The sequence below is a fragment of the Poecilia formosa genome, unplaced genomic scaffold (genome assembly GCF_000485575.1).
Source record: "Poecilia formosa unplaced genomic scaffold, Poecilia_formosa-5.1.2 Scaffold67, whole genome shotgun sequence".
NCBI classification, from domain to species: domain Eukaryota; kingdom Metazoa; phylum Chordata; class Actinopteri; order Cyprinodontiformes; family Poeciliidae; genus Poecilia; species Poecilia formosa.
This window is the reverse complement of record NW_006800006.1, coordinates 1,586,233-1,611,652: the sequence shown is the minus strand read 5'-3', so window position 1 is coordinate 1,611,652 and position 25,420 is coordinate 1,586,233. Positions and strand designations below refer to the sequence as shown.

Genomic DNA, 25,420 nt, shown 5'->3' with positions numbered 1-25,420 from the left:
TCTAGCGCCACCATGTAATGTTGGATGGAAAAGCCTTCCGTTGTTGACATCTTTCATAAATTTTGAAATAAAAAGTTTCTCCGCTGGTATATAATCGCGTCGCTGCTATCAAACTACAAAAATGGCGGAACGGGGTGGAATGGAACTCTCTGCGACCTGAATGGGGCGGGGCGTGAAATGTCTCATTCACTTTTAAAGAGACCGCAGCAAACCGAGTTTCTCTGAAACGCGCCTCAGACCGGGAGGATAAATGAGGGGTGTTTGTGGAGCTACAATAACGAGGAACCAAAGCATTGCAGTTATGCTTCATATTGACTACAAGTATTATGAAGGAATGATTTAAAAGCATAATATGTCCACTAAGAATAGTTAAATCTAAATTTATTACCCAATTCAGTCGTTCAACTTTTTTTTTTTCAGGTAAGTGACACATCTCGTATGTAAAAGACGATCTATGTTGGTAGGCGTCCTCTCGGTGCTGTCACAGCCGCTGTTTTTCCTCTCTAAAGTCGGGGCTTGTGAGGAAAGGAGCAACCATGGCACCTGGGAAAAAGAACAGAGTGTTTGTTATCGGTGTGGGCATGACGAAGGTAATATTTTTATTCTTTACTCATCTGCTTCGACTTGCAGCGTAGTACTTCCGACCAGGCGCTGAGTTAGAACGTTAGCATTGGAGGCTAATTCCAGACTTGCAGGACTTGCTACTGAAAGTTTCCCTGCTGTTATCAAACTCGTCTATTCATGGGACAACAGCCTTAGACATTTACAAACACCATTACCCTGAATGAAACAGAATTCTTATTAATATTAAGGTTCATAAATGGTCACTACCCAAGTAAGGAAGCTAAATTCGGGTTTCAATATGACAGTGTTGAGGATTGATAGAGCTGTGTTTTCTGCTGCAGCACCAGTGGGTCATAGTTTAAAGTCCAGAGAGTTTTCAAAGTAGGACAGAGGTCGACTCTCTCAGAGGGTTGGTTAGCCCCCTTTTTGCAACTAGCTTTCAGCGACCTACGTTAGACCTTATAAGAATAAAAATAAAAATAAAAAATAAAATAGGTCTGTTAACATATTCATATAACAGAAACAAAATGCTTTGAATTTTGCTGATGGCACTTTTTGTTATGTTTTTACTTTCTTTGTTTGTGGCCTGAATACATGACAAAATATGTAGAAGCATGTATTAAATATATAATGAATACAAAGTTAACCACTTTGAAATTCTTCTTATGCTTTAATCAGGTGTAACGTTTTGTACGTAGATCTGTATGTTATACTGATGAGTTTTCTGTAGAGAAAACAAACAAAAAAAGACTTGCAAAGTTTTATGGTCGTATTTTTTCATATTTGCCACGAAGGTTGTAGTTTTCTGACATAAAGTGAGAGGGGGGAAAAAGAACTAACAATTTGGAGGAGAACGTAGTAAAGTACCAAGTTATAATTTCTAATGTTCAGAACCGTTGATCGGTGTGGGTTGTCTGTGTTTTTCTGCAGTTTGACAAGCCTGGAGCCAGAGGGGACTACGACTATCCTGACATGGCCAAAGAAGCAGGTGATCATTGATGCAACAAGAATGGAGCTCGATTTCATTTAGAAGACATGTGCACAGCCATAAATAATGAAATTTCTTCTAACGATTGGCCACTCCAGAACCTTGACTTTGTTCGGAGGGTTTTTTATGTCATGTGACATACAAACCATGTTTGATCCGTGTTTGTCTGTGTTGTAGGTGAAAAAGCTCTAAAAGATGCAAAGATCCCGTATTCGGCCATTGAACAGGCCTGTGTAGGATATGTTTACGGTAAGACTCTCAGTGGAATATGTTTTTTTTTATTTTTTTTTTATATATATTGGTTTATATAAAAATTCCTGTGTTCTAGTTTTCAGTAGACCTGAATGCTAACGTCTGTTTCTTTGCTGCAGGGGACTCCACGTGTGGCCAGAGAGCGATTTACCACAGCCTGGGTCTGACGGGAATCCCCATCATCAACGTGAACAACAACTGCTCCACTGGCTCCACCGCTCTCTTCATGGCTCGTCAGCTGATCCAGGGAGGTGAGTCCCAGAGAAAAGCGCCAGACTTTGCGGTGCGTTCACGCCAGCCCTTTTCACTCTGCTTTGGTCCAACTCCAATTCGTTTGCTCAGAAATCCGGTTCATTTTGGGGGATTTTTGAACACGCAATCAAACCAAAAAAGTGAACTCTGGTCCACCTGAAAACCTGGTTGAAGTGAACTCTGGCATGGTTCGGGTATGTACGTGGATCCAAGTGGACTGGAGACTGCGGCCTACGGTGCAGAGCATTCTGGGTAATCAAAACAAACTTGAGTCTAGCTCTAGAGAGAGAAACGGTTTGTGGTCTTTTAAAAATGACAAGAGAAATCCTCCAACCGTGAACATATGACATCGCTTCACTTTTGTTTACATTTTGTGAAGATAAAAGCAGCGCCCGGTGTCGTCTTTTGAGGTTTTCGTGTCGTTTCCTGTAGCGTTTCTTGGCGCAGCGCCACCACAGGCGAGGGGTGGGAACAGGTTTTCTGTGGGTTTGGCTCATTTGACATGGTGCAGTGTGAAAGTGAAGCGCACCCACTGAAAATGTAACAAATGTTGAAATTCCAATCCCCAATAGAACCAAGTCTACCAGACTGTCAAATGCGAAAACAGGAAGGAAACCAGACAAGATGGCGCACCTTTTGGATAAACAAAACTAATGGCTGATTACTTGAGTCTAACAATGTCATTTTAGAAAAAAAAAACATCAAATGGCAACAACCTTTGCGGTAGACTCCAACCCTCTGTTCTAACTGAATCTGCGTCTTGTTAACATCTTGCAGGTCTTGCCGACTGCGTGCTTGCTCTTGGTTTTGAGAAGATGGAGAGAGGCTCCTTGACCTCAAAGGTACGACTCTTGCCTGACTATGTCCTTTCTTCCTTCTTTGTGAATGTTTTCATCTTATGATGTGAAATAACAGCAACAGAATTGAGGACTTTTTAAAATTCTGAAATTTCTCCATGAAAGTGGTCAAAACCCCGATCGTTCTCATCTTTTTTTTTCTCTTTGTAAGTTATCTATGTTATGTAGCTGCAAACTGATTTTAAGTCTTTTTCTTTCTTTCTTGTTTTCAGTACATGGATCGGACCAATCCAATGGACAAGCACATGGAGGTGATGATCAACCGCTACGGGATGGCGGCGGCACCCGGAGCGCCGCAGATGTTTGGCAACGCTGGCAGGGAGCACATGGAGAAATACGGTACTTTTTAAAAATGGTATTAGCTTAAATTTGTGGACAGAGTAAAACATAATAGATATGAGCAGCAATAGTTGCTTCTGTAAGGTTATTGCTGAGATCATTTCACGCTTTAGTGTTGCATTAAAGCACAATGGTGTGCTCCAGAGCGACACCTGCTGTCAGAGAGTTAAATCAACATGGCAGCTCCTTAGCGGATTAGCGAAAGTTTGCCGACCGCTATCTGTTATCTTACATGTAAGATCACATTCAAGTGATTACTTTTTATCACATTATTGTCATATGTTTGTTACTTACTATATAAATGCTGACATGACAAAACTTTTTATTTCTTCTTTAATATTAGACTTTTTGTTTGTTTTTGTTTTTCTTTACTTTTTTAGGAACAAAACCAGAACACTTTGCCAAGATTGCTTGGAAAAACCACAAGCATTCCACAAACAACCCGTAAGATGGAGCGGAAGTAGCAGTTTGTGTCCTTGGACTTTACCTTTGTGTGTTACACCATGAGGTGAACTGTGTGTGTGTTTTTTGTGTTTTTTGTGTTTTTTTAAATCGTACATCGTCTGCAGGTATTCCCAGTTCCAGGATGAGTACAGCTTGGAGCAGGTGATGAACTCCAGGAAGGTGTTTGACTTTCTCACCCTGCTGCAGTGCTGGTAGGAATATCATTTATACTTTTTCTAATAATTACGTTGTAGGTTCCTTTTGTTTTTGTATTTTCTGTTATGCTGGATTGTAAATTAGTGTAGTTGTCATTTTAACCTTTATTTGTTCAGGGACAACAGATGGAAAAATAGCTTTTTGGCTACTTCTGGTGCATTTACAGAAATATTAATGTGCATTATCCCTCCCAAAACTAGATTAACCACAGTGTTGTTTTTCTCCTTACAGCCCAACTTCAGACGGTGCTGGAGCTGCGGTGTTGGCCAGCGAGGCCTTCGTTAGGAAGCACCGCCTTGAAAACCAGGCGGTGGAGATCGTGGCTCAGGAGATGGTGACAGACTTTCCCTCCACGTTCAGCGAAAACAGCTGCATTAAGATGGTACGCCGCGTGAAACGAACCCGTTCTGATGATTTAACGGACAGCTTTGAGAGCCGCGGGCGTTTTCCCCGTGCCGTGCAGGTGGGGTACGACATGTCTCGGCTGGCGGCTAAGAAGTGCTTCGAGGCCGCGGGTCTGAAGCCGGGCGACGTCGACGTGGTCGAGCTGCACGACTGCTTCTCCGCCAACGAGCTCATCACATACGAGGCTCTGGGCTTGTGTGAAGAAGGTAAAGCGGTGCTGTCGAGCTTATTGTATGTTTTCCTGTACGCATCGTCTCTAGTTTTACTTCACTCCTGAAAGCAGGGCAGCACAGTAGCTAGCTTCACAGCCAGACAGGAAGTATCTGGTGTTATTAGTTTTTTCAAAATAAAGTAATTTTAAACACTTCATAATGTTTAAGTTTATTTATAATTGGTGTATGTGCGCAAATATGGACAATTTAAACATATTTGATAATCGTCTGCTTAAAAAAATGTGTGATTTTTAAAGAATCCCATTCCATTTCTGTTTTTAGATTTTAAAATGAAGAAAAACATAAAAACTGCAGAAAGAAAATGTTTCCTTCTGTGGGATGTTGAGATGTATAGAAAAAAAGGTATAGTTTCTAACTTAATAAAAAATAGATCTAAAACAATACCACTGGTGTTTTAATGTGATCCAGTCATTGAATATCAATTTATTACATGAAAAAAAAAACTGCTTATAAATTTAATAACAGCATTTGTTACCAAATTTCTATTCTGTTCCATGTTTCTGTTGGAGAAAAACCACCCCACAGCATGATGCTTCCACCGCTATGCTGATATTCAGTTCTCCAGCACACACAGTTCAGTTTACTTTCATTTTCTCCCCCATGTTTGCTGACACAGACATATTTTGTTCCTGGCTTTAAAATGGCTTTCGTCCATAAAGATCCCATTTGGGGGATGCGTCACCAGCTGTTGTCCCGTTTGTGTTTTCCAGGTAAAGCAGGAGAACTGGTTGACAGAGGGGACAACACATACGGAGGGAAGTTTGTGATCAACCCCAGCGGCGGTCTCATCTCTAAAGGACATCCTCTCGGTGCAACAGGTGTGCAGACAGCATCGTTGTTGAGCCTCCCTTTTACTTTGCTTATTGGTTTCAGAAATGTAACTCTTCTTTTTTGTGTGTGTGTGTTAGTTTCATGATTTTCTTTTCTGGAAACGTAAATTTTGGCTCTTTGAAAAGTTCCCACTGTGGCCACTAGAGGGCACCTGTCTCCCATTGGTGGACAGTCAGACTGGAAGTGGGTTAAAGTGATGCTCAGCCTGCATGAGAGATCCCGGCCCGCCTCTTCTCTTCTGTAATCTGTTCACATTTTAAATCACTGACAACAAGCAGACTGGGCCACCGGTTCAGCCTGCTTCTGCAGCACCAGGCCGGCTGCGAAACGCTCCAATCCACTGGAGCGGGATGTGGAGAGGAGCCCGTCTCTGTCTGTCTGCTTTATACTTTTATATCCAATTTATTTTCGCACTGCCTGTCCTTCTTTAATCACATGATTTCCCAGATCGAATCCTCGGTGCTTCCCTCCTTCGATCGCTCACTCACCGATGGCTCTTCTTTCAGATTATTCTCATGACATCCAGAAATTCAATATTGTCATAAGTTGAAAACATTTTTTTTTAATTTTTATTTTAAAATGAAACTGTGGTCTTATTAGCAGGGAGTAACAACGTTTCCTTTGTTTAATGGAATCAGAAGTCTCACAGGAGAGTTTTGGACAGCTTGGAAAAGATCTTCAGTCCTAATAGTCTAATCAACAACAAACAAAGTTACAGATAATATAATTATGGCTATAATAATCGTTACATCACAATATGTTTGCAGCAGTAGGAATACAGTAACCAGTGATAAGAGTTTACAGAACCTGGTGTCTTTATGCTGGAGACACTGACTGCAACCAGCTGATCTCCTTTCCACTCACTGAGACTGTTGGCACCAATCGACTGGACCTCTGTTGAATTAGGTCAGTCACTTGAAAGGGGGTGAATATTATTTAATTGTCATGATTTAGTAGAAATCATTTTTTATCTTATTTTATTTATTATTAAAGGGTTTATTTTTTGTCAAAAAATTAATGATGGTTGATTTGTAAAGGTAATAAATAGGGCAAAACATCCAACTTTGGGGGAAAAAAAACACAACATCTGAAGTATTTTTAATGTAGTTTTTAGTGCTAATATCTTAGTACACTTGAAATAAGACAAAACTACCTTAAAATGAACTTTTCAGCAAAAACTGGAGTTTGTTTTAGGTCAACATTTCCTTTATATTGATGAAAAAAAGACAAGTTATAAGTGAAATAATCTGCCAGTGGAACTACAACTTTTTCATCAATATTAAGGAATTAATTACTTAAAACAAGCTCCTTTTTCTTGCTGAAAAGTTACTTGTAAGTTAGTTTTGTCTTATTTCAAGGGCACGAATATATTTGGATTAGAAACTGGACTAAAAGTGCCTTGGTGAGATTTAGTTTTTCCACAACGTGAAGTGAGTGGTTGTAATGTTTTGCTGATTATTTAATACCCACCATGAACTATTCATCTGCCAACTCTTTACGTCTTCCCAGAGGAGCCATCTGTAGATCTCCTAATTAGCATTCCAGCTAATAAATTCCCTTGCAGAGTATTAAATCAGTGCTTTTGAATGGCAAAACGCATTTGAAGGCTAATTAATGTGGTATGAAATGCTTAGCTGTAATTCCAGGGCAGCAGAGGAGCAGCCGCCGGTGAGATCATGGACTGAGTTGTCAGATTAGCAGTCGTCATGGCGCCTCTCTCAGTCCGATAGCTTTAGTTTTTCCAGTCGTACGTCCCGATTTCTTTAATTGAACAACTAAATGCTGTAATTGCTCTTCCTTTTGAGCATTCTCCAGTGGCAACATGCTGTCTGTTTGCATCCAGGTAGCTGCGTCGGTGGTTTGCTTCTATATTTATCAACTTTATTACAGTTTTTTTTTTAGCACCAAAGCCAGAATTATAATTGGACACTCGAATCAGACTGTTCAATTGTCAATGTTTAAAAGAAATGTAAATAAGCAGCAGCAGCAGCAATAATAAGAGAATTCTGCTAGCAAGATTGGGAAAACGGCATCTGTCTCTTTAAATGAGCTTTGGATTTATTAACTTGGTCTTTATTGGAGAGTTTCCCTTTTGCTCCTTAAAGAACCTGTGCAACAAACCTTGCTATAGAAATTGATTTGATTTTTTTTTTTAAAGGGGCAGTGTTACGTAAAATCGCCGTTTCTTTTGCTTTTGCTTTATATCATGTTAGAATGTTATTCCCTCATCAGAAACATTCTTCCAGGCATGTTTAAGAAATCATTGAATTTCCCCACAAAGCCCCACCCATTTCTACAAAGCTCCTCCTCAGAGGTGCAGTCTTCAGCTTAAATACCCGTCTCTTGCAACTCCCTCACTCGGCTCCTTCAGACTAGCCAGCAGCAATTTGCAAACACCTGGTGGAGGAGCAGGAGCTTCTTAAAGAGACAGTGGTCCAATTTTAAGCCGTCAAAATGAAAAGTCAATATATTTTTTAAAGATATAGATTGATTTATTGTTAGCATAGCACTTTTTTGCCTTTTTTTATCATTTCTGTTCTGATTTCAGGCTTTAGCAGCAACTTCAGATCAAGCTCAATTCTGCAGCATCTTTTTTCCTGTCATTATCCTCCCAGAAACAAATTTTCTCCCTCTAAAACAGCCTGAAAAACAAAAATTAATTCACAAATAATGATGTCAGTGTTTGCACATTTAATGTAAAATATACGTATTTTACCTTTTTACTTCAGTTTGTCCAAATTTGAGTGAAGATTTCCATTTTTTTTCGTTTTTCCTTTTTTAGTATTGTTATTATGGGAACAATAAATAAAAAGGTCAACACAAGGACACAAAGAGCAGAACGTCATATGCAGCAATTTTATAACAACTCAAGGTGACATAGTTACATGATGATTGTGCTATAAAATGCCATGAAAATACATGACATCACCTCTTTAGCAACTGAACATGTCTCTGTATTTCTGTTGCTAGATTTATGCTTTCACAAAGTAGCACATCTCACTTTAGCAAAAGTGAGATGGTATGAGCAGAGTCACAGTGGCTGCTGTGTGAAATCCAACAAGTGAGAGAGAGCAGAGGCTTTAAGGTCACCTTCATACAGTACAGTTTTGCGTCTTTTCAGAGTTGTTCCTTTGAGGGTTTCCTGCCGTTCAAAGGAGAATCTTTTTCTGTATTTAAACATGTAAATTCATAAAAGGAAGCCTTGCAGACGTGCCTCCGTTTCCTTCACTGCATCTTGTCCGTATGCTGATGACGACGATAATTTTTCCGCATGTAAAGTCTGCTTCCCACATCATCAGCCTCTCTTTGGGTGTGTGTGTGTTCCTCCTAGGGCTGGCTCAGTGTGCCGAGCTGTGCTGGCAGCTGCGGGGACAGGCTGGGAGGAGGCAGGTCCCTGGAGCCAACGTGGCCCTGCAGCACAACATCGGCCTGGGGGGAGCCGTGGTCGTCACAATCTACAAGATGGGGTTCCCCCAGGAGTCCAGGTGACCCGTCAGAACCACCGTGTGACATTACTCTAGCACTGCCACAGTATTTATATCCATTTAACTCCTCCTGCGTCTTTTCAGATACCAACTGTGTGACGTTTGAGGTGTTTAATATGATAGAGAAATGTAACGTAGGGAAGAGCAAAATTCTGATCGGAATCAGAAAGCACTTCATTGATCACCAAAGTGAAATTGCTCATCTGTTGAGAAACTACTCTCATCCACAGTGTTAAATATTAGTAAATAGAAATAAAACCATTAATGACATAAAAATTTTACATGAGTTTGAAATTACAAGTAATTTAAATAGGACCCACATATGAAATAAATAAAATGAAAAACATAAAATAAAATAAAAGCTAGAGTTGTTTTGCAAAGATTGTCTATCTACAGATTAAGGGCTTAGTCTGTAGATATGCAAATTTAGTACAAACCAACAGACCCATCAGTAATTCAGGTTGTCTGTACATCCTTAAAACGTCTTAAATTCATGTATCTAAAAATAAGGCCTTAAAATGTGTTAAATTAATTTAAAAAATAAAAATAATATTGGCCTTAAATACGTTAATCACAAGTCTTAAATTTTGTCATCACAATATACCCTTGCTAGCTAGGTATATTGGCTAGCTAGCTAATAATGCTAGCTAGCTGGCTAGTATTACTTATGCTACTGGTAGTTAGTTAGCGGTAGCATCACTTCTGTTGCCAACCCATACAAGCCTGTCTCTCCTCTGTGCAAAAAAACAAAACAAAACAAAAAAACCCTGTAAGTTTGGCACTGTGAGGGTTAAGACTGTAGAGAGCCATACGCAGTGTGAGAAACACAAAGCTGTGGCCAAGAACTACAAACGTATATATTTAGGGACTTTTTATTTAAAATTTTATTCAAGGATGCATTAAAAAGGTCTTATAAAGTTTTAAATTGAACTTGCTGAAACCTGCAGATACCCAACAAGAGGTTTCAGCTTGTAAAGAAGGGCTGGGATGCTGTTGCAAGGCGTTGCATCTTAGTGCTGTCAACAGTTTGTAACCTTCGTTTGCATAAGGTCGGCATTTGCGTTGTGAATTTTCTGTGTTTCTGCAGCAGCTACCAACAGAAACAACCGAGAGTAAAGTCCTAAAAGTTTTTAATCTTCCCTGTAGCTCCCTGAGGCTGCGGTTTAATCCTTCACCCCTAAAGATCCAAGTTGTGTTTCTCTGTCTTTAATTCCAACGTTTTCTTCACATTTTCCCTCCTACATTTGGTCCAAAATGTGGTCCGTTCAGTATATTTAGAAATCAGGTCAGGTTACTTTGCTGTTTTGTTAAAAAGCCTTGGTGATATATCGTCCTGTGTATCTCCTACAGTTGTAACCTACGTATTTGCATGCTGTGGTAGAAAATGAGATCAGGTCGTAAATAGTTGAGCTGAACGGGGAAAAGTTTTTAATTGTGCCGTGCGGTTCGGACCTGCTCCTGAGGAGCAGCAAGAGCTTCGACTCCGCTCTAATTCCACTTAAGTCACCGACCGCAATTAAGAGGTTTTCTGCTAGCGGGTGTTTGGACTGGAGGTGTGTGTTCGATCACACTAAGGGCATGCTTGTAGCATTACAGCGGTGCTGCACTAAATCACCCAGGATGAATGTTTTTAAAAGAACAAGTTGTGATTTTGATCTTCTTACTTAGACATAAACAAACTGATATCCATAGCCTCAGCGGGAATGCATTTATTGTGTTTTTATTTAATTATTTTAAATTCTCTCAGGTATGTCATCGCTTCAGCAGCCAGCAGCTCCGGCGGTGGGGATCTGGAAGGGTTTAAAGCTTATCCCGTCTTCAAGGAGATTGAGAACCATCTGTTGCAGGTTTTTATTGGTTTTGTGAATTTTTCTACATAGAAAGTTGAAATTAAGTTATTTTGTCACAAACTTAAGTTTTGCTTTTCCCCTCTCTTGGGCTGAGTGCTTATTTTGGTTATTATTGGACCAGAACAGCATGTTTACATGCAGAAAGTGAGAACTCACATTGAAAGTGCAGCTCTCCTAAAAGTTAATATCCAAATATAGGTTTGACATATCGCAGTATTCAGTACATACAGTGGCATTTAGAATATGTTCTCCATAACGATATATTCATTGTATAAATATTGATTCATACTTTGTACTTCCTTTTGTCAACAGCTGGACAAAAAGACGAATAGAAACATTGTAAATTATCCATATTGTTTGCATTATGTGTCATATTACAACTTTTACAAAGACTAGAAAACAGCAGAATGAAGATGAGAATATGAAAACGTCTAAATCAACAGGCGACGCAGAACGAAGACAAGCCGAGCAGCAACATGTCATGCAGTTCAGAGACGAGCCACCAGAACGTTAGGCTGTCAACACACACTGTGTGTGATTTATTACAGAAAGCAGTACTTTTAAACATGATTTAATATAAATACTTCAATGGGAGAGGGAACATTGGTTAATAAGTATGAAAGCAAAATATGACTCATACAGCAAACATTTCAAACGAACGCGGCTAAAAGTAGCAGAAGGGTGGAGATCAGGATGAAAACCATCTGAGCAAATTACTTCTAACCTAATTTCTCACCGTTTGACGAAGGCAGAGATATTAAAGTTGATAATCTTTTACTAGTTTATCAGACATACCTTGGCATCCGTTAGACCTGAACGCTTGTGATGGAGACGGAGTCTCTGTCAGGCCGACTTGGTGCTAAGTTACTTCTGTTTGACGTCAGGACATGAAAAACTCTGAAGGTTTCTGCATGGATGTGGGTGGATGGTGAGCCCTACATTCACCACGGTTACCATAGCGAACTAGAACTAATGAAATAACAAAAACGGAAATCGAGAAAACATTTCTGGCAACTGAAACAAATAAAAACGCTAATTAATGGAGGAAAACTGTTAACTAACCGGAGCTATATCGTACGGTTATAAAACTAAAACGTACTGAAATTAGAGATATGATAATACCTTTCCTGTTTATGAATCTATTTATTCGACTTTCGAACTGATGTGAAATTGATTTTCTTTTATCCACACAAGCAGTTTGTCATCTGTCAGCAAATTACGTCACTCCTTACTCCTCCTGGCGGCTACGCTAAGCTACCCCGCAAAATCGTGATGATAAAAATTTGGAGAAAGTTCCAGATCCAGTTGGCTGTTCAACAATAACTGAATACATTTTTTTTTAAATACTTTACCTAATTGATGTAAACATAATCATGGTACAATACTTTGACCTTATTGAGTTCTGCGGCAAAAATTTAACTAAAGTACAAAAAAAGGCGAAAACTACTCCAATAACCAGCAAAAACTATAGTAAAACGAAACAATACGTCACTAGTAAGAACTAGCTAACACATTCTATAAACTAATTAAAGATAACTGAGTTAGACAAACAAAAAGTCACAACAAAATAAAACTAAACCACAACAAAAAAGCTAAAACTATTGTAACTCTGCCGTTCGCTAGGAAAAGCAGAGCTTCCAGACAATTCGATAGAGTTGGGCAGTGGTTGCTATGGAAACTTGTATTCGAATAGCCGCGCTCTTGTCATTTTAGATGACTCACGAATTGCAATACATTGACTTTGTTTGCTATAATCACCCAGTCCTAATTTAAAGTTGCGGGCTATCTAAAGGTCATGAACCTTATCGTTTAGCCTTTTCAAAGCTCAACGTTTCCCCCCCAAGCAGTGCATCGTGGTTAACTGGTCTTTAAAAACTGGTGTCTAGTTTTTTTTTTGATTTTTTTAAGTTGTCAATTTAATCCCTCCATGTATCTTTTGTCACTCGTTTGACAAAAGAGCCCAAAGTCCTCTCTGACCCTGAGTTAGGGAAATTGGCTGTAGAGAATGATGGATAACAGATGAAAGGGGTCAGGGGGCCATGAAGCACACCGAGGCCTGACCTTCATCCGTCTGTGCGTTAGAGTGAAACATGCCATCAGTAATTGTGGAGGTGAGCGCTCCCCGTGTGTGTGACGCGGTTTTCAATTTGCTTTATCATTAAAAATAATTTGTCTTTGATGCCGCTAATTGCAAACCAACTGCCTGCTGAAGACGCCTAATTGGTGTGTAATTTAATCTCGGTAGTTTCATCGCTGGTGCTCTGTGAAAGTCTCAGGGGTTTATTGGAGAACATCAGTGAACAAACGGCATCTTGAAGACCCAGGAACACAGCGGACAGGTCAGGGAGGCAGCTGTCGAGAGGCTCAAAGGGGAAGTAATATGCTAGCAACATTCTTATAGCACAATGAAGTAACTTACCTTCAGTTGTTACAAAAATCAAATATGACTGAAAAGAAATTTGACTTTGTAATTTAATGCCTTGAAATTGGGGCTCCGTCTCTTTAAGAAGCTCCTGCTCTTTCTGAAACTCCGCCTTCAAGAAGTCATAAGAACATGGCTCCTCTATTAAACCCTTTAACAAAATTTTTACCAACGTTTCACTGAGCAGTAGCTCACATAACGTTTTCAGCAGATGCCCATTGTCGTCACCAGGTGTTTGCTAATTGCTGCTGGCTAGTCTGAAGGAGCTGAGCGGATTAAAGCTCTGAAGCTTGCAAGGTGCCGCACAGACAAGCAGCTGCACTTTGAAGGCGGGGCTAGGTCCAACCAGGTGTTTTAAACAGTTGTATGGTTGCCATGGGAGACTAAAGGATTTGTTAGACATGAAAGAATCAAGGCAACACTCCAGGTGTGTTTTTTCAGTAGGTGAGCGACAAACATTCAGCCAGAGCCACAATGGAATGGATTAGAAATCGAAGCACATTTGTTTGTTGGACGGCCCAATCAAAGTCCAGACTTCAATTATATCTAGAATTTTTAACAAAACTGTGAAAATTAATGTCCACTGACACTCGCTGTTCAAATTCAGTTAAATTCAAAAATACATTATTGACCCCAAAGGAAATTTAAACGTTTTAACTCATAATAATTAGAGATTCTTCAGAGTTATTCTAAGTAGCGATGGCTGTTTGCAGGAAAGCTCTCATGTAGCAGCCTGTACTCCAGCTCATCTGAAGAAGCTTCTGACTGAACACTGTCGGTTAATCCAGTCTGACCGAGCTCGACCTGTTTTGCAAACAGATCATAGGACAAATGTTCTGCTCTAGATGTGCATAGCATAGTGGCTGCAGCACAACGTGGTTTAATACAAACGCATTCTACAATTTTCAGATTTTTATTTAAAAGAAATACAACTATATTTTTTTTCTTCATGACCTACAATTCTGCTCTACCTTTGCTCAATCTAGCACATAAAGTTGCACTAAAACACGTTGAGGTTTCTTCTCCAAGGCACTGCAGTGGTGCATTCAGATGAACTAGTTTCCAGGCTTTGGTCCAGAAGAGAATACCTCAGTGTAGAGAAACGCTCCGGTACATGTGAATGTTCCCGGCGATGAGGGAGAAGTCTTCATTGTCCTGCTGTGTGACCTCCCACTCTCCCAGCTGTCAGGAAGTCTCTCTCTCTCTAGCGTGATTGGTGCTCCGTTTGTCCTCATTGCCTTTCTGAAGAGCTTTTTCTGTTTGATTTTGGGGGGTGGGGGGGTTGAGAGAGTGTTTTCCCCCAGTGGGGCTGGAACATGTGGGTGGTTTTTGCCCTGCGAGAGGCCGATAACGTTAACCCGAAGAGGAATGCGGAATAGCTGGGAGATATCAAGAAAGGAACTCAGAGAGCTGCTGACGTGAAAGAAAACAAAACCAAATCTTCTCGTAATGACTGCTTGTCTGGCTGATTCGCTCATAAAAGCTTCACACAATAAAGGATGTAAACAGACCATGTTTCCACCTAACGATAAGGCTCTCACTCTGTAATCTATCGATCTGCGTTGCGTCTTTATATGGAATCCCTTTCTGTACCGTAACAGATGCAGACGCATCGTCCTCCTCAGGAACGACGTTAGGCAAACGCAGCGCCTGCGGTTTGCTGCGAGTGTTAGCTTGACGTGTCTGACGCCTTGTTGCTGATTGGTGCATTTTCACCAGTCCGACTCTGATTTTAGGTACTGTCCATCTGTCAGCCGAAGGTCGAAAGACTCTGAGACTCCCTGTTGATTTCTTTCAGGAAGGAGAGAAACTCGTCAGAAAGGTTGGGGGAGTGTTTGCTTTCAAGGTGAAGGACGGCCCTGATGGGAGAGAGGCCACCTGGGTCGTGGATGTGAAAAATGGCAGAGGCTCTGTCACAAATGATCCAGGTATGTGTCTTAATGAACTTCTGAAAGTCTGCAGTCGAGGACAAATTGTTGTGGTTTATTGATGGGTTTTGCCAGGAAGTCGGGCGGCTTTATTTTCTTTATGTCGTCCAATCTGGTGTGTTTTCTGATTGTTGTTTTTAGTTGAAAGGTAGGAATTAAACAGAATATGAATATTTGCAGTTTTTCCATCATATGACACCGTCTGACAGGAAATATGGAGTCCTCCTATTGGTTGATGTTTAAGGAGTAAGACAAATATTGCATTCAACTACTTTATATTAAAATCCACATTCAAACTGTTTTCTTTTTTTCTTGCCTTACTGCAGAGACATCGTTAAATATTTAAACTAAGGAAGAAAAAACAGAGGAAAAAAAAAGAAAAACATATCAGCAAGGAGGAAATGTGAAGTCATATATTAAATCAAAGACAAAATGACTATGTAGTTTACATTTTTAACCACCAATGCGCCTTTTGTTAGCTTGAGTAAGGTCGCATTACATAAACCGCTATCTCTGTGTTTTCCCTAAAGATTGATGATCCTTTCTTTAACTCTTAAAAATTCTGGCAATATTATCAAATCTAGTCTGGAGTAATTTTGCTGTTCTCCATTCATCTGTCCCATTATCTTCTATAGGGCTTGCTCTCTTCCGCTAAACTGCTAATGCGCTAGTAGCAGAGCTACTTTTAAAAATGTTTAGCACACTTAGCTTTCCCTAAACACTTTTTTCCCAGATAAATTCAAAGCACTAATTTATTTGTCTGCTTTGAAAACTTTCAGTTGATTAGTTCAACACATGTTAAAGTTTTGATTATCGCCTGTTAAGAATTAAGTAGTTAGACTTTTATATTCATGCTCTTATTTTGAAATCGGTGAAGTCCGTCGTTCCTCTCCTCGTTCTCTCTGTTGTTCTAGTCTACCAAGGGTAGATACAATTTGAATTAAATGTAGCGCTTTAGGATTAGCTTTTACTAATTACAATGGTGGTGTAGCGCATTAGCACTAGCCGAAGCTAATGTTTATGATTGCACAGCTAACTTTTTAGATAGCGGTGCCCACCACTGTTATAAATAACCTTTTAGCCTAGTCTTTTTTCTTCCTCAGTAAGAACTTCCACACCCAAGAGAGTTTGTACTTGGTAGCCCCTTGATATGGAATATCAGCTGTCTGAAAAAGATTGTTTTTTTTGTTTTGTTGGTTTTTTAAGTTACCAGCTGTGCGGTCAGTGATCAGAACTTCTTCAGTTAAATTAACAGAAAGGGAACACATAATCAGGCTAATACGGCTACTCATGAGCTGTTTACAGTAACTGTATTTTACACAAGAGTATTGTTGGCAGGTTGAAACGAATTGCTGCAGCAACAAAATGCAATATTATGAGAAAACTGTGAAAATTGGAAGTGATGGGAGAGAGGCATTGATTTCACTCAGTAAACCACACAAAGGCTTTCAGCAGTGACTGACTTTCATCGAAAAGGAACCAATGCTTTAACAAATGCTGAGGCTTTAGCAGAGTGACAGAGTGTTAAAGTTCCAGGTTGTGTGAAAATGGCTCGACGCCAACAGCGGCTGAGATTTCTGCCTCAACGAGACGAACAAATCACATGCCTGCAAATTGCTTTTACAGACATGTGATCCTTTAAGCAGAATGGCTCCTTATAGAACAAGCTTATTTAAATTAATAATTATTCCTTCAGTCTCCTTTTTTGCTTTCCTCCTTCCTTTGCTTTTCTTCCCTTCGTGGTTTTTTGTTTTTCCCAGGAAACGCATAAAAACCTAGGCTAAAGTAAAAACAGCCCTAGCGGTAGAACCATGATGACTTGGTCAACACAGACTCTAGTCAACACAGACTACAGCCAGATATTTCTTTTGTCTGTTCAAAAATTAAAATATGTAAAATATGTATTAGTTCTCTGGGTTTGCTTCCTCAAACCTAATTCAAAAATAAATAGCCTGTTTTGTTGAGGTAAATTGAACTCCAAATTGGACTGAAATTACTACAGACTAAAAGATTTTCTTCTCTATGAGACTTGACTGCATGTTCTTATTGATATCTCTCTTCATTGCAGCGATATCAGGAGAGTAGAGCTAGCAACAGAGTTTCAAGGACATGTTTTAAAGGCGGCTCTCTGTGGTTTCGCGCCGTGGCTGGAGTTCAAAAGAACCAGTGAAGTAGCTGAAACACAGAGCCGAGTGTTCAACACAACACCAAGAGTGTTCATTTGACGGATTGTAAGGACAGGGATTTTTTCCCGTATTGTGCATGAAACAAGAAATCGCATGAAGAAAAGGCAGGAATTCAGTCGCAGTTCAAGAGTGGAATCTGCTTAAAACTTCTCTTGCCATCCACTTGTTGAAGGAGCCGTTCATCTAGAACCGTATGTTTGGTTGCATAAGCTGAATTGCGTCGTGGACACACTCGCTTTAGAACACACCGCTTCCTAAGTGGCCACCAAAAAACTGCTCCATTAGATGGACTCCCCAGTGATACTTCCTGCATCTAGGCCATTATTTCTCTGAGCTCTGCAGTGTCCTTCAAAGTGGAGTGAAATGTTCAGAAAGCTACTAAAAGCTCATGTGGTGCGAGACGACCTTTTTAAAGGAGTTTCAAAACTCTTGAGATGATGGACTTTGTTTGGACACGTCTGTAAAAAAANTTATCATCTTTATGAAAACTTATGCTTTCTATTAATTTGTTTGTAATACAAAATAAAAATATAATAATGTTTCCTAATAAATAGAAACACTTCAATCAAGCAAAATGGACCTTGATATGAACATTTCTGTTTATGACACTGACATACATAAACATTGACCTTGACAAGTACTGGAGATAACTTTTTTAAAAAGTTTTTTTTACAAAAGTTAATGACAGGAAGAATGTTATGTGTTTGATTCACGGTCTTTCTGCATGGATTTTTCATGTTCTCCCTATGCATGGTGGGTTTTCTCCATGTACTCCGGTTTCCTCCCACACTACAAAAAACATTGCTGTCAGGATAATTGTCCTCTGTTTTTTGTCACCTAGGTGTGAGTGTGTGTGCATGGTTTTGTGTCCTGTTTGTCTCTGTATTGCCCTCCGACAGACAGGCGACCTGTCCAGGATTAAGCCACCTCTTGCACAGAACATTAGCTGGAGATAGACACCATCACCCTCGAGACCCCATTAAGGGACAAGGTGAAAGAAAAAGGATGGATGTCCTTATTATCTCATAATTTTTAAAAAACTGTGAAAATTTTGAGTTTTATTGAATTTTAAAGAATTTAAGCCAATCAAAAGAATTAAAATTAACACTGAAACACAGTGTAAAGATGGTTTTCCTTAGCTTTATAAAACTATAAATGAGATTTAACAATTGATTGTGACTTGAATTTGGCTCATTTTACCGAAGTTATGTTGACATGTTTATTCAAAATAACAACTAAACTCACTGATGGAATTGATGGAATGTCTCAGGCTGTAAATGATGAAAGTGTAGTGTCAGGCTTTGTGCATGACAAGTAGAATATAATGACAAAGGATTGAGATGGACAGAGACCTACCATGTCTGTCAGAGGGACGTCAGGAATGTTTTGTGACTCTGCGTCTCCGTGTGGACTGGACGAGGTCTCAGGCTGTAAATGATGAAAGCGTAGTGTGAAAATGTAGTGCATTTTAGTGCACTCGAAAATAAATATTTTTTAAATTAACATTGAAATCAATAGTTTTACTTCAAATATAAGTCAAGAAATTCAAATCTTTTATGTTCAAATTTCAAAATAATAATGACTTATAATCATTAATAATTACTTTTTATGTAATTCTTATTTATTAAATATACTATTCAAAGAAAATTGTTACTAAGTGAAATTACAGTTTTATGTCAACATTATTAAAATAACAATATTAAACATGTTATTAGGACATCTGTAATAAACAAAATAAATATCTTAAAATTAAAAAATGAAAAATAAATACTGGAGAAAAAAGTTAAAAAATTATACATACTTCAAGCAATGACTTTGTTCCAATGTCATCGACAGCGTGTAACAACTTCTAAAATATTTAAAAAGAACATTAGTATTTAATTAGTTATGTTTTATGACTAAAATGATGTAATTTAAATAAAGTAATCCAAACCCTGTGTGAAACATATGACTTCTGCAGTCTGTACAGATTCTTTGACAAGTTTGGAATTCCAAGTCCATCACAAACTTTAGACCAGAATGATTTTTCTGAAAGAAGTTTATCATCATAGACTTCTCCTGTCTGTAGAATCTCCTCCACCTCTGCAACAATGTCTTTCATGAGTATTTTTTTTTTATTCTGAACATTGGAAAAAGAAAATATATATGTTAAGAATTTGTAAAAAAATAAATTATATATGTGTTATAAAAAAAAAGTTTTGTACTTACTCCAAACAACTGGAAATGGAAAACTCTAATGAATAAATGAAAATTGAATTTGGTCAACATTATCTTAAAAAGTGTAGATACACAACATTTCATTAAATTCATTTTATCTGAAACATATATTGTAAGGTGTTAAAAGTAAAAACTAAGACATACACGAGCTGGAGCAAAAATGTCATTTTGTGAAGTAGACCCTTAAAAATGTCGCTATTTATCGCAGAATTTAAATAAACAAAATGAAATTAGTGAGAACTCTTGATATCATTTACTTACTCAATGTCTCTCTAAGTCTGTACCGATACAATAAGACTTAGAGAGTCGGTATACCAAAAAGGCTATATTAGTTACACAAGTGTAAGAGAAGCTTTGGAAATATGCTAACGAAATCCAAACAGATAAGTAAAATATGACGCTAACGTAGCGTTTTCAAAAATAACTATTGTAGGTAATGTAATGTGCAATGTCCAAAGACGTGATTGTAGCAAGTTTTCGTTTAATCATTAATTTATAATAAACATGCTAATAATAATACTGTAAAACGATAACTTACCCGTGTTGTTTCTTAGCCATGTTCGAGAGAACTAATCAGCTAATTGAAAGCCAATTAAGAAAATGGCGCGGAAGTTGTTTTTCCGTTCATCCATCCATCCATTCTCTCTCTCTCTCTCTCTCTCTCTCTTTGCACAAACAAGTGAGACAACTCAATATATTTAAAACATATTTTAAACAAAAGTAATAAGTAATGATTTGGACAGTGCTTTTATTTTGAAATGACACATCAGAACTGGTTGCCACTTTCTGGTTCTGTTCTAGAGGTGTCCCTCTGTCANTCATTGTTCATGTCATGACTCCTGTGACATGCTAGCACCTCAGTATTTAGGGACACAGAGAATATCAGACATCAGTTTTTGACATGCACCGCTAATCCACCTCATTTGCTTTTGCTGCTTGTCTTTAAATCTCCTTCTTGCTGTGCGGTTAGAGAATCTCAGCTTCTGAAGTCGTGCGCATGTTTGTCTTCTTAAGGCCGTGATGTCTTCCAGATTACAAGGAGATTTTAAAGAACTTTCTAGTAGACTTTACCTTTAATATTGGACGGTAGAGTTCACCTTTAGTCCATATCGTCACCAGTAAGGGCCCACGGATGCACTTCGGCCTTTGGGGGCCGTGAGGGTTTTGTTCCTTTCAGACCCAACATTTAATATGTGGAACCATCAGGTCAGAACATAAACTGATGTTAACTGGACAACCAGGCATTCTCCACTCTTCCTTCTATATGAAAAACATAAAATAAAATCTTCCATACACGATTCCACCATATCTCACCTAGCAACACGTTGACAGCCTCTGGCATGTTGACTCGCACTATTGGCTCTCTGCAGGTTGCAGCGCTGACATCATCAGTGACGCAGCCGCCCGCCACAGTTCTGGACTCAGAGAGGATGTATTATGCTAAATCCCTCTTGATATTATCCCCCCTTGACATGAAAAGGGACTAAGCGCCGCCTCCGCCAGGCAAACTGAGCACTTTCAAAACTACTGTGTGCTGCACAACCAGAGCTGAAAGTTACGGCCACTTCTTTTCACTTCTGAATTGCAAATTAGAAAAGATTACACGCAGAGAGGAGGTAAATACGAAGTGACACGATCATTCTCCTCTCTCTCTGCCGTGCCTCTAATCTCATTTCGCTGCTTGTTTCTCCTCCTCCCGGGTTTCAGCCTCTCCCACCTGCGAGCCCGAGCGAAAGGGACGAGGCAAAAGACCAGGAGAGTAAATGTGATAAACGGCAGGCGGCACAAAACATTCCTTCATCAATTTTGTTTCCTGCCGAAGCGCACCTCCGCGCTTCCTTTAAGGAGAGCATCAATGGTGTTAATTCTTCATTTCAAACACAACACGATGCGGGATAAACAAGTCCCCCTCTGAGGCCTTTCATATAATAAGATGTTTAGTTAAAGAGAATGTGGGGATATCAACATGCAGGTCAGGCAGAACAGAGAATATCTGGCAATGCAGGGCGAGCCGTGAAGGACCTGTCAGGGACTCGGATCTGCTTTTAATTACTTTTATTTCTCGTGTACATAATTCCTCCAACTCCCCACCCGTCCTTTCCTTATTTGCATTTCATTGAACTGGGAAAAAGAAATAATAAATGTGCCACTTGGCAGGACATCACACACTTTGCACCTCTTCATTCCACTGCTTCAGCTCGGCAGTGTGTCGGCGTTAATTTATCGGAGAGTCGGCGTCTCCTGCTCCATACACGCGCTGGCGGTCTCAGCCTGCTCGGTGCCCCGGGGCCAACATCGCTTAGATTACCATGCATCATCGTAAAACACGCTGAAAATGTATTACAATATTTTATTTGAGAAAATGTGTAAGAAACGGGAATACTATAACCAACTGTAGCAAAGCACAGAATACCAGATTTAATACCAAGGAAACAAATACTTAGTCAGGTATTTATATAAACATGTGTACTGCACTTCCATTTTTATCAAGACACAAATTTCACTGCGCAACTGTCGATGCACATGTAAATTTTAAAATTCAGATTACTTACACTGTTACACTTGAACACAAATCAAAAAACATAAAAAATATGTTTTTTATCATGTCATGACAGTGTAATATGAGGCAGATAATCTGTGGAAAGTCCCCCCCTAACAGCTGCACTTCCCCTTTGGGCTATTATAGCCATCTAAAGAAATGCAACCAGAAACATCCAATCAGAGCCAGGAGGCGGGTCTTAGCGTTGCTAAATGTGCTGATGGCGGAGAAACAACTTACTGTTACAGGAAAACTGCTTATCCACCGACATCAGCGGCCATGCTAACTAGCCTTAGCATTTATAATGGGCTCTGTTGTAGCGTAGCAGAGAGAAAGTGGTTAGGGTCTGAGCAGCATGTATGCAAACATGATTGACAATGCTAAGATCCTCCTCCCGACTGTATTGGCTGTTTCTAACTGAGCAGTGCATTTGTGAAAATGACAGCAGGTCCATAGGGTTTTTTTTTATTAAACAAAAATGTTGTTTTAATCTATTTTTTTAAATAAAAGCTACATACTTTAAAATGGACCAAATCAGATTTTTTTTCATTTAAATTTTTATGTTCTAAAATGAAAACTGCATCTTTTTTTCCTTCTGTTTTGCACTTATGCTCCGTTTTGTCTTTGTGTAGTTAATAAATGAACTGAAAATGTTCCAAACTTTCAAACCAGACAGTCAGAATTCAGCTTTCTAGAAACACGTAACATTTTGCCTTTTTCAGCCGGAGAGTTTTTCAGTTGCTCTGACCTGAAAATCAGCAGAAACACAACCTGAAACGTCACTTTGGTCTAAAATGTGCAGGATGAGTCACAAACTCTGACTTGACCTTCCCGAAATAATTACAAAAATCCACTTGAACACGCGTGATTCCTTCCAGGGCGACTTTTCACCGCTCTGACACTCATCAAAATACAAATCTGAGCCTTCTGTTCCGTGTGCGGCGATAAAAGGGATCGAGATGAGCTTTTCATCTCCAATATGAAATGAAATATGCCTGTTGTCAAACGCTAAGTGGTTTTTGAACTCTGCTTCATCGGTTGCAAAGTGTTTGTGCTGAAAGTGCTGCAGTGAATCAGTTTTACTGTTATATCTCCTTTTTTTATTTTTCAGGTAAAACGGCAGACTGCACGTTGTCCATTGGAGACGAGGATCTGCTGCATCTCATGACAGGAAAGCTGAACCCACAAACGGTGTGTTTACTTACGTCAGGTCCAATATATATGTGTGTACATTTATGTTTCCGCTGTGAGATGGTCACACATCTGCTCCAAGGCAACTGTGTTTGCCATCTTGCACTCAGTTTCATTGTTGATATGATGGGAAAGGGAGGAATTTTAAAAGCAATCTCCCAGTTTCCAGAAATGAATTCAACTGAGATGACGTGACCTTTGACACTGACCTGTTGTTGTTACAGTGCTGGCTGAAAGCCCGTTAAGATCGTGTATTCGTGCCTGATTATGTCCACTTTTTGTATCCAAACGTTACACACACCTGGTTAAATGCAAGTTTTTACTCTTGTCAGAACATCAGAGAACGTTGGATTACTTTCGAAACCATTTCCGCCTTTTAATGTGACAGTGGAAGACAGATGTTTTAAATACATGCTCTGTTTAAAAGACATGTTGTCACATTGAATCAATTTAAATGTTTCATGTTTCAGTTCAATTAATATTATTTAGGTTTATACATTTAGTGAATGCAAGAACCATTAAAGTTTCCAATTCAATCCAGCAACACAGTTTGGAGCTAAAAATATACCAAATACTTTTTTCAAAAATTGTCATTGTCCCAAGAAAACATTTGACAAAAGGAAACATATTGTTAAAACTTAGATGCAAAAGTCTGCACACCCTTAAACTAGTATCTTGAAACACCTTTTGGTATATTTGCCCAAATATACCAAAAGGTGTATTACCTTTCAAATCTGGTAATTTTTTTTTCTGGTAAGGCAGTTTTGGTGACTAGAAAGCTAGTCCTATTTTTAGCTAGCCTGAACTAGACTAGCTAGACTAGAAAGCTGCCAGCTTTCTAGTTAGTCTACCTTGACTAGCTAGAAAGCTAGAGGGTTTTAGGACTGTAAATGAAGGACTAGTACTAGAAAGCTAGGACTAGGACTAGCTTAGGTGCTAGTTGTTGAGCTAGCTGGAACTAGAAAGCTAGAAAGCGAGCTAGGACTAGCTTTCTAGTCCTAGTCTTAAGTTACAGTCCTAAAACCCTCTTGGGTTTTAACATTAAATGCTAAAATTAATTTAAAAGTTAGTTCAAGATATTATTTTAAGGTTGTGCCAACTTGTGTAGCCAGGTTTTTGTGCTTTCCCTTTTAACAGAGTTGGGATTTTTCATTCTTTTTTTTTCTAGTTGACTTGCAATGAGGCAGAAAGAATTTGGAGACTTTTAGATCTTACAAACTAAAATCAGTATGCGGAGACCATGTGTCCTTAACCACACGGTTGAGAAAAATAAACTCCTTATATTCATCAGTGACAAAAGCAGCCGAAGGCAAAAGTGATGAAAAAAAAAAAGGAATAAAAGCTCCGATTTCAATTAAAAAATAAAACTTTGCTCTGTTTCGAGTTTCATCAGCGATCTGCCGTTTCTGTGAAAAGGCCCACATGTTTTAGTTATCGCTTGTAAGAAATATTAAAATGGACTTTTCATCTTTTGTCCCTTTATCTCTGGTTGCATCAGGCGTTCTTCAAAGGGAAGCTGAAGATCACTGGGAACATGGGCATGGCCATGAAGCTGCAGAACCTCCAGGTGACGCCAGTCAAAGCCCGGTTGTGAAGCCTTGGAGGAGCTCTTTGTGCAGCCCCTAACACTGAAAACTAGGCTCATGTTGAATTAATTGAATATTAAATGAAACGCTTTGATTATGCGCCCGGCTCTGTCTCAGGAGGAGGTCTGTGAAGCTGCTTCTACATGTTTTCTTTTTCTTCCTTTTAATCAGCAATCAGAGCTGTTATTCATGTTGTTGGTCCTACAGAAATTATCAAATGTCGTCACAGATTACAAAGCACAGCGTGACGATCCTGGAGCTGGAAAGGCTAATTGAAGTTGTTCTGGACTTTAAATTTTTCATAATCATTCTAAGGATGTGAATGTAAAAGATCTAATGTTTGTAAAATAAAGTCTTTAACTCTGAATGTCTTTGGAGTCGTCTCTGAAAGTTTTAATGCTTCTAAATGGATATTTTTGCTCTTTAAAAGAGGAAGCAAAGTCAAAAGTAGGAGATAAGTACAACTTTGTTGTAATAAGATATGAATTCATCCAGAAAACCTCAGACTGAGGCTTGCATACATTCCTACCCGACATTAATCACAATAATTTAAGAGATTTTAATAATTTGAATTGAACCTTTCTTGTGAGACCTTGTTGCAAAGTGCAACTTTGATTATTTTTCAAAACAACAAA

At 39.0% G+C, this 25,420-nt stretch overlaps 1 protein-coding gene across 1 annotated transcript; it reads left to right on the top strand.

Annotated features, from left to right (window-relative positions):
* The first annotated feature begins 166 nt into the window (after window positions 1-166).
* Window positions 167-25,152, top strand: scp2a (sterol carrier protein 2a). Its single transcript, XM_007554933.2, has 17 exons — window positions 167-413; window positions 510-590; window positions 1,495-1,552; window positions 1,730-1,801; window positions 1,924-2,055; window positions 2,834-2,898; window positions 3,126-3,252; window positions 3,633-3,696; window positions 3,822-3,908; window positions 4,144-4,294; window positions 4,376-4,523; window positions 5,261-5,368; window positions 8,713-8,866; window positions 10,614-10,713; window positions 14,937-15,066; window positions 23,120-23,199; window positions 24,698-25,152. Exons 2-17 carry the CDS (start codon window positions 537-539, stop codon window positions 24,791-24,793), a joined length of 1,626 nt encoding a protein of 541 aa, XP_007554995.1. The 5' UTR covers window positions 167-413; window positions 510-536; the 3' UTR covers window positions 24,794-25,152.
* Window positions 25,153-25,420: the final 268 nt, after the last annotated feature.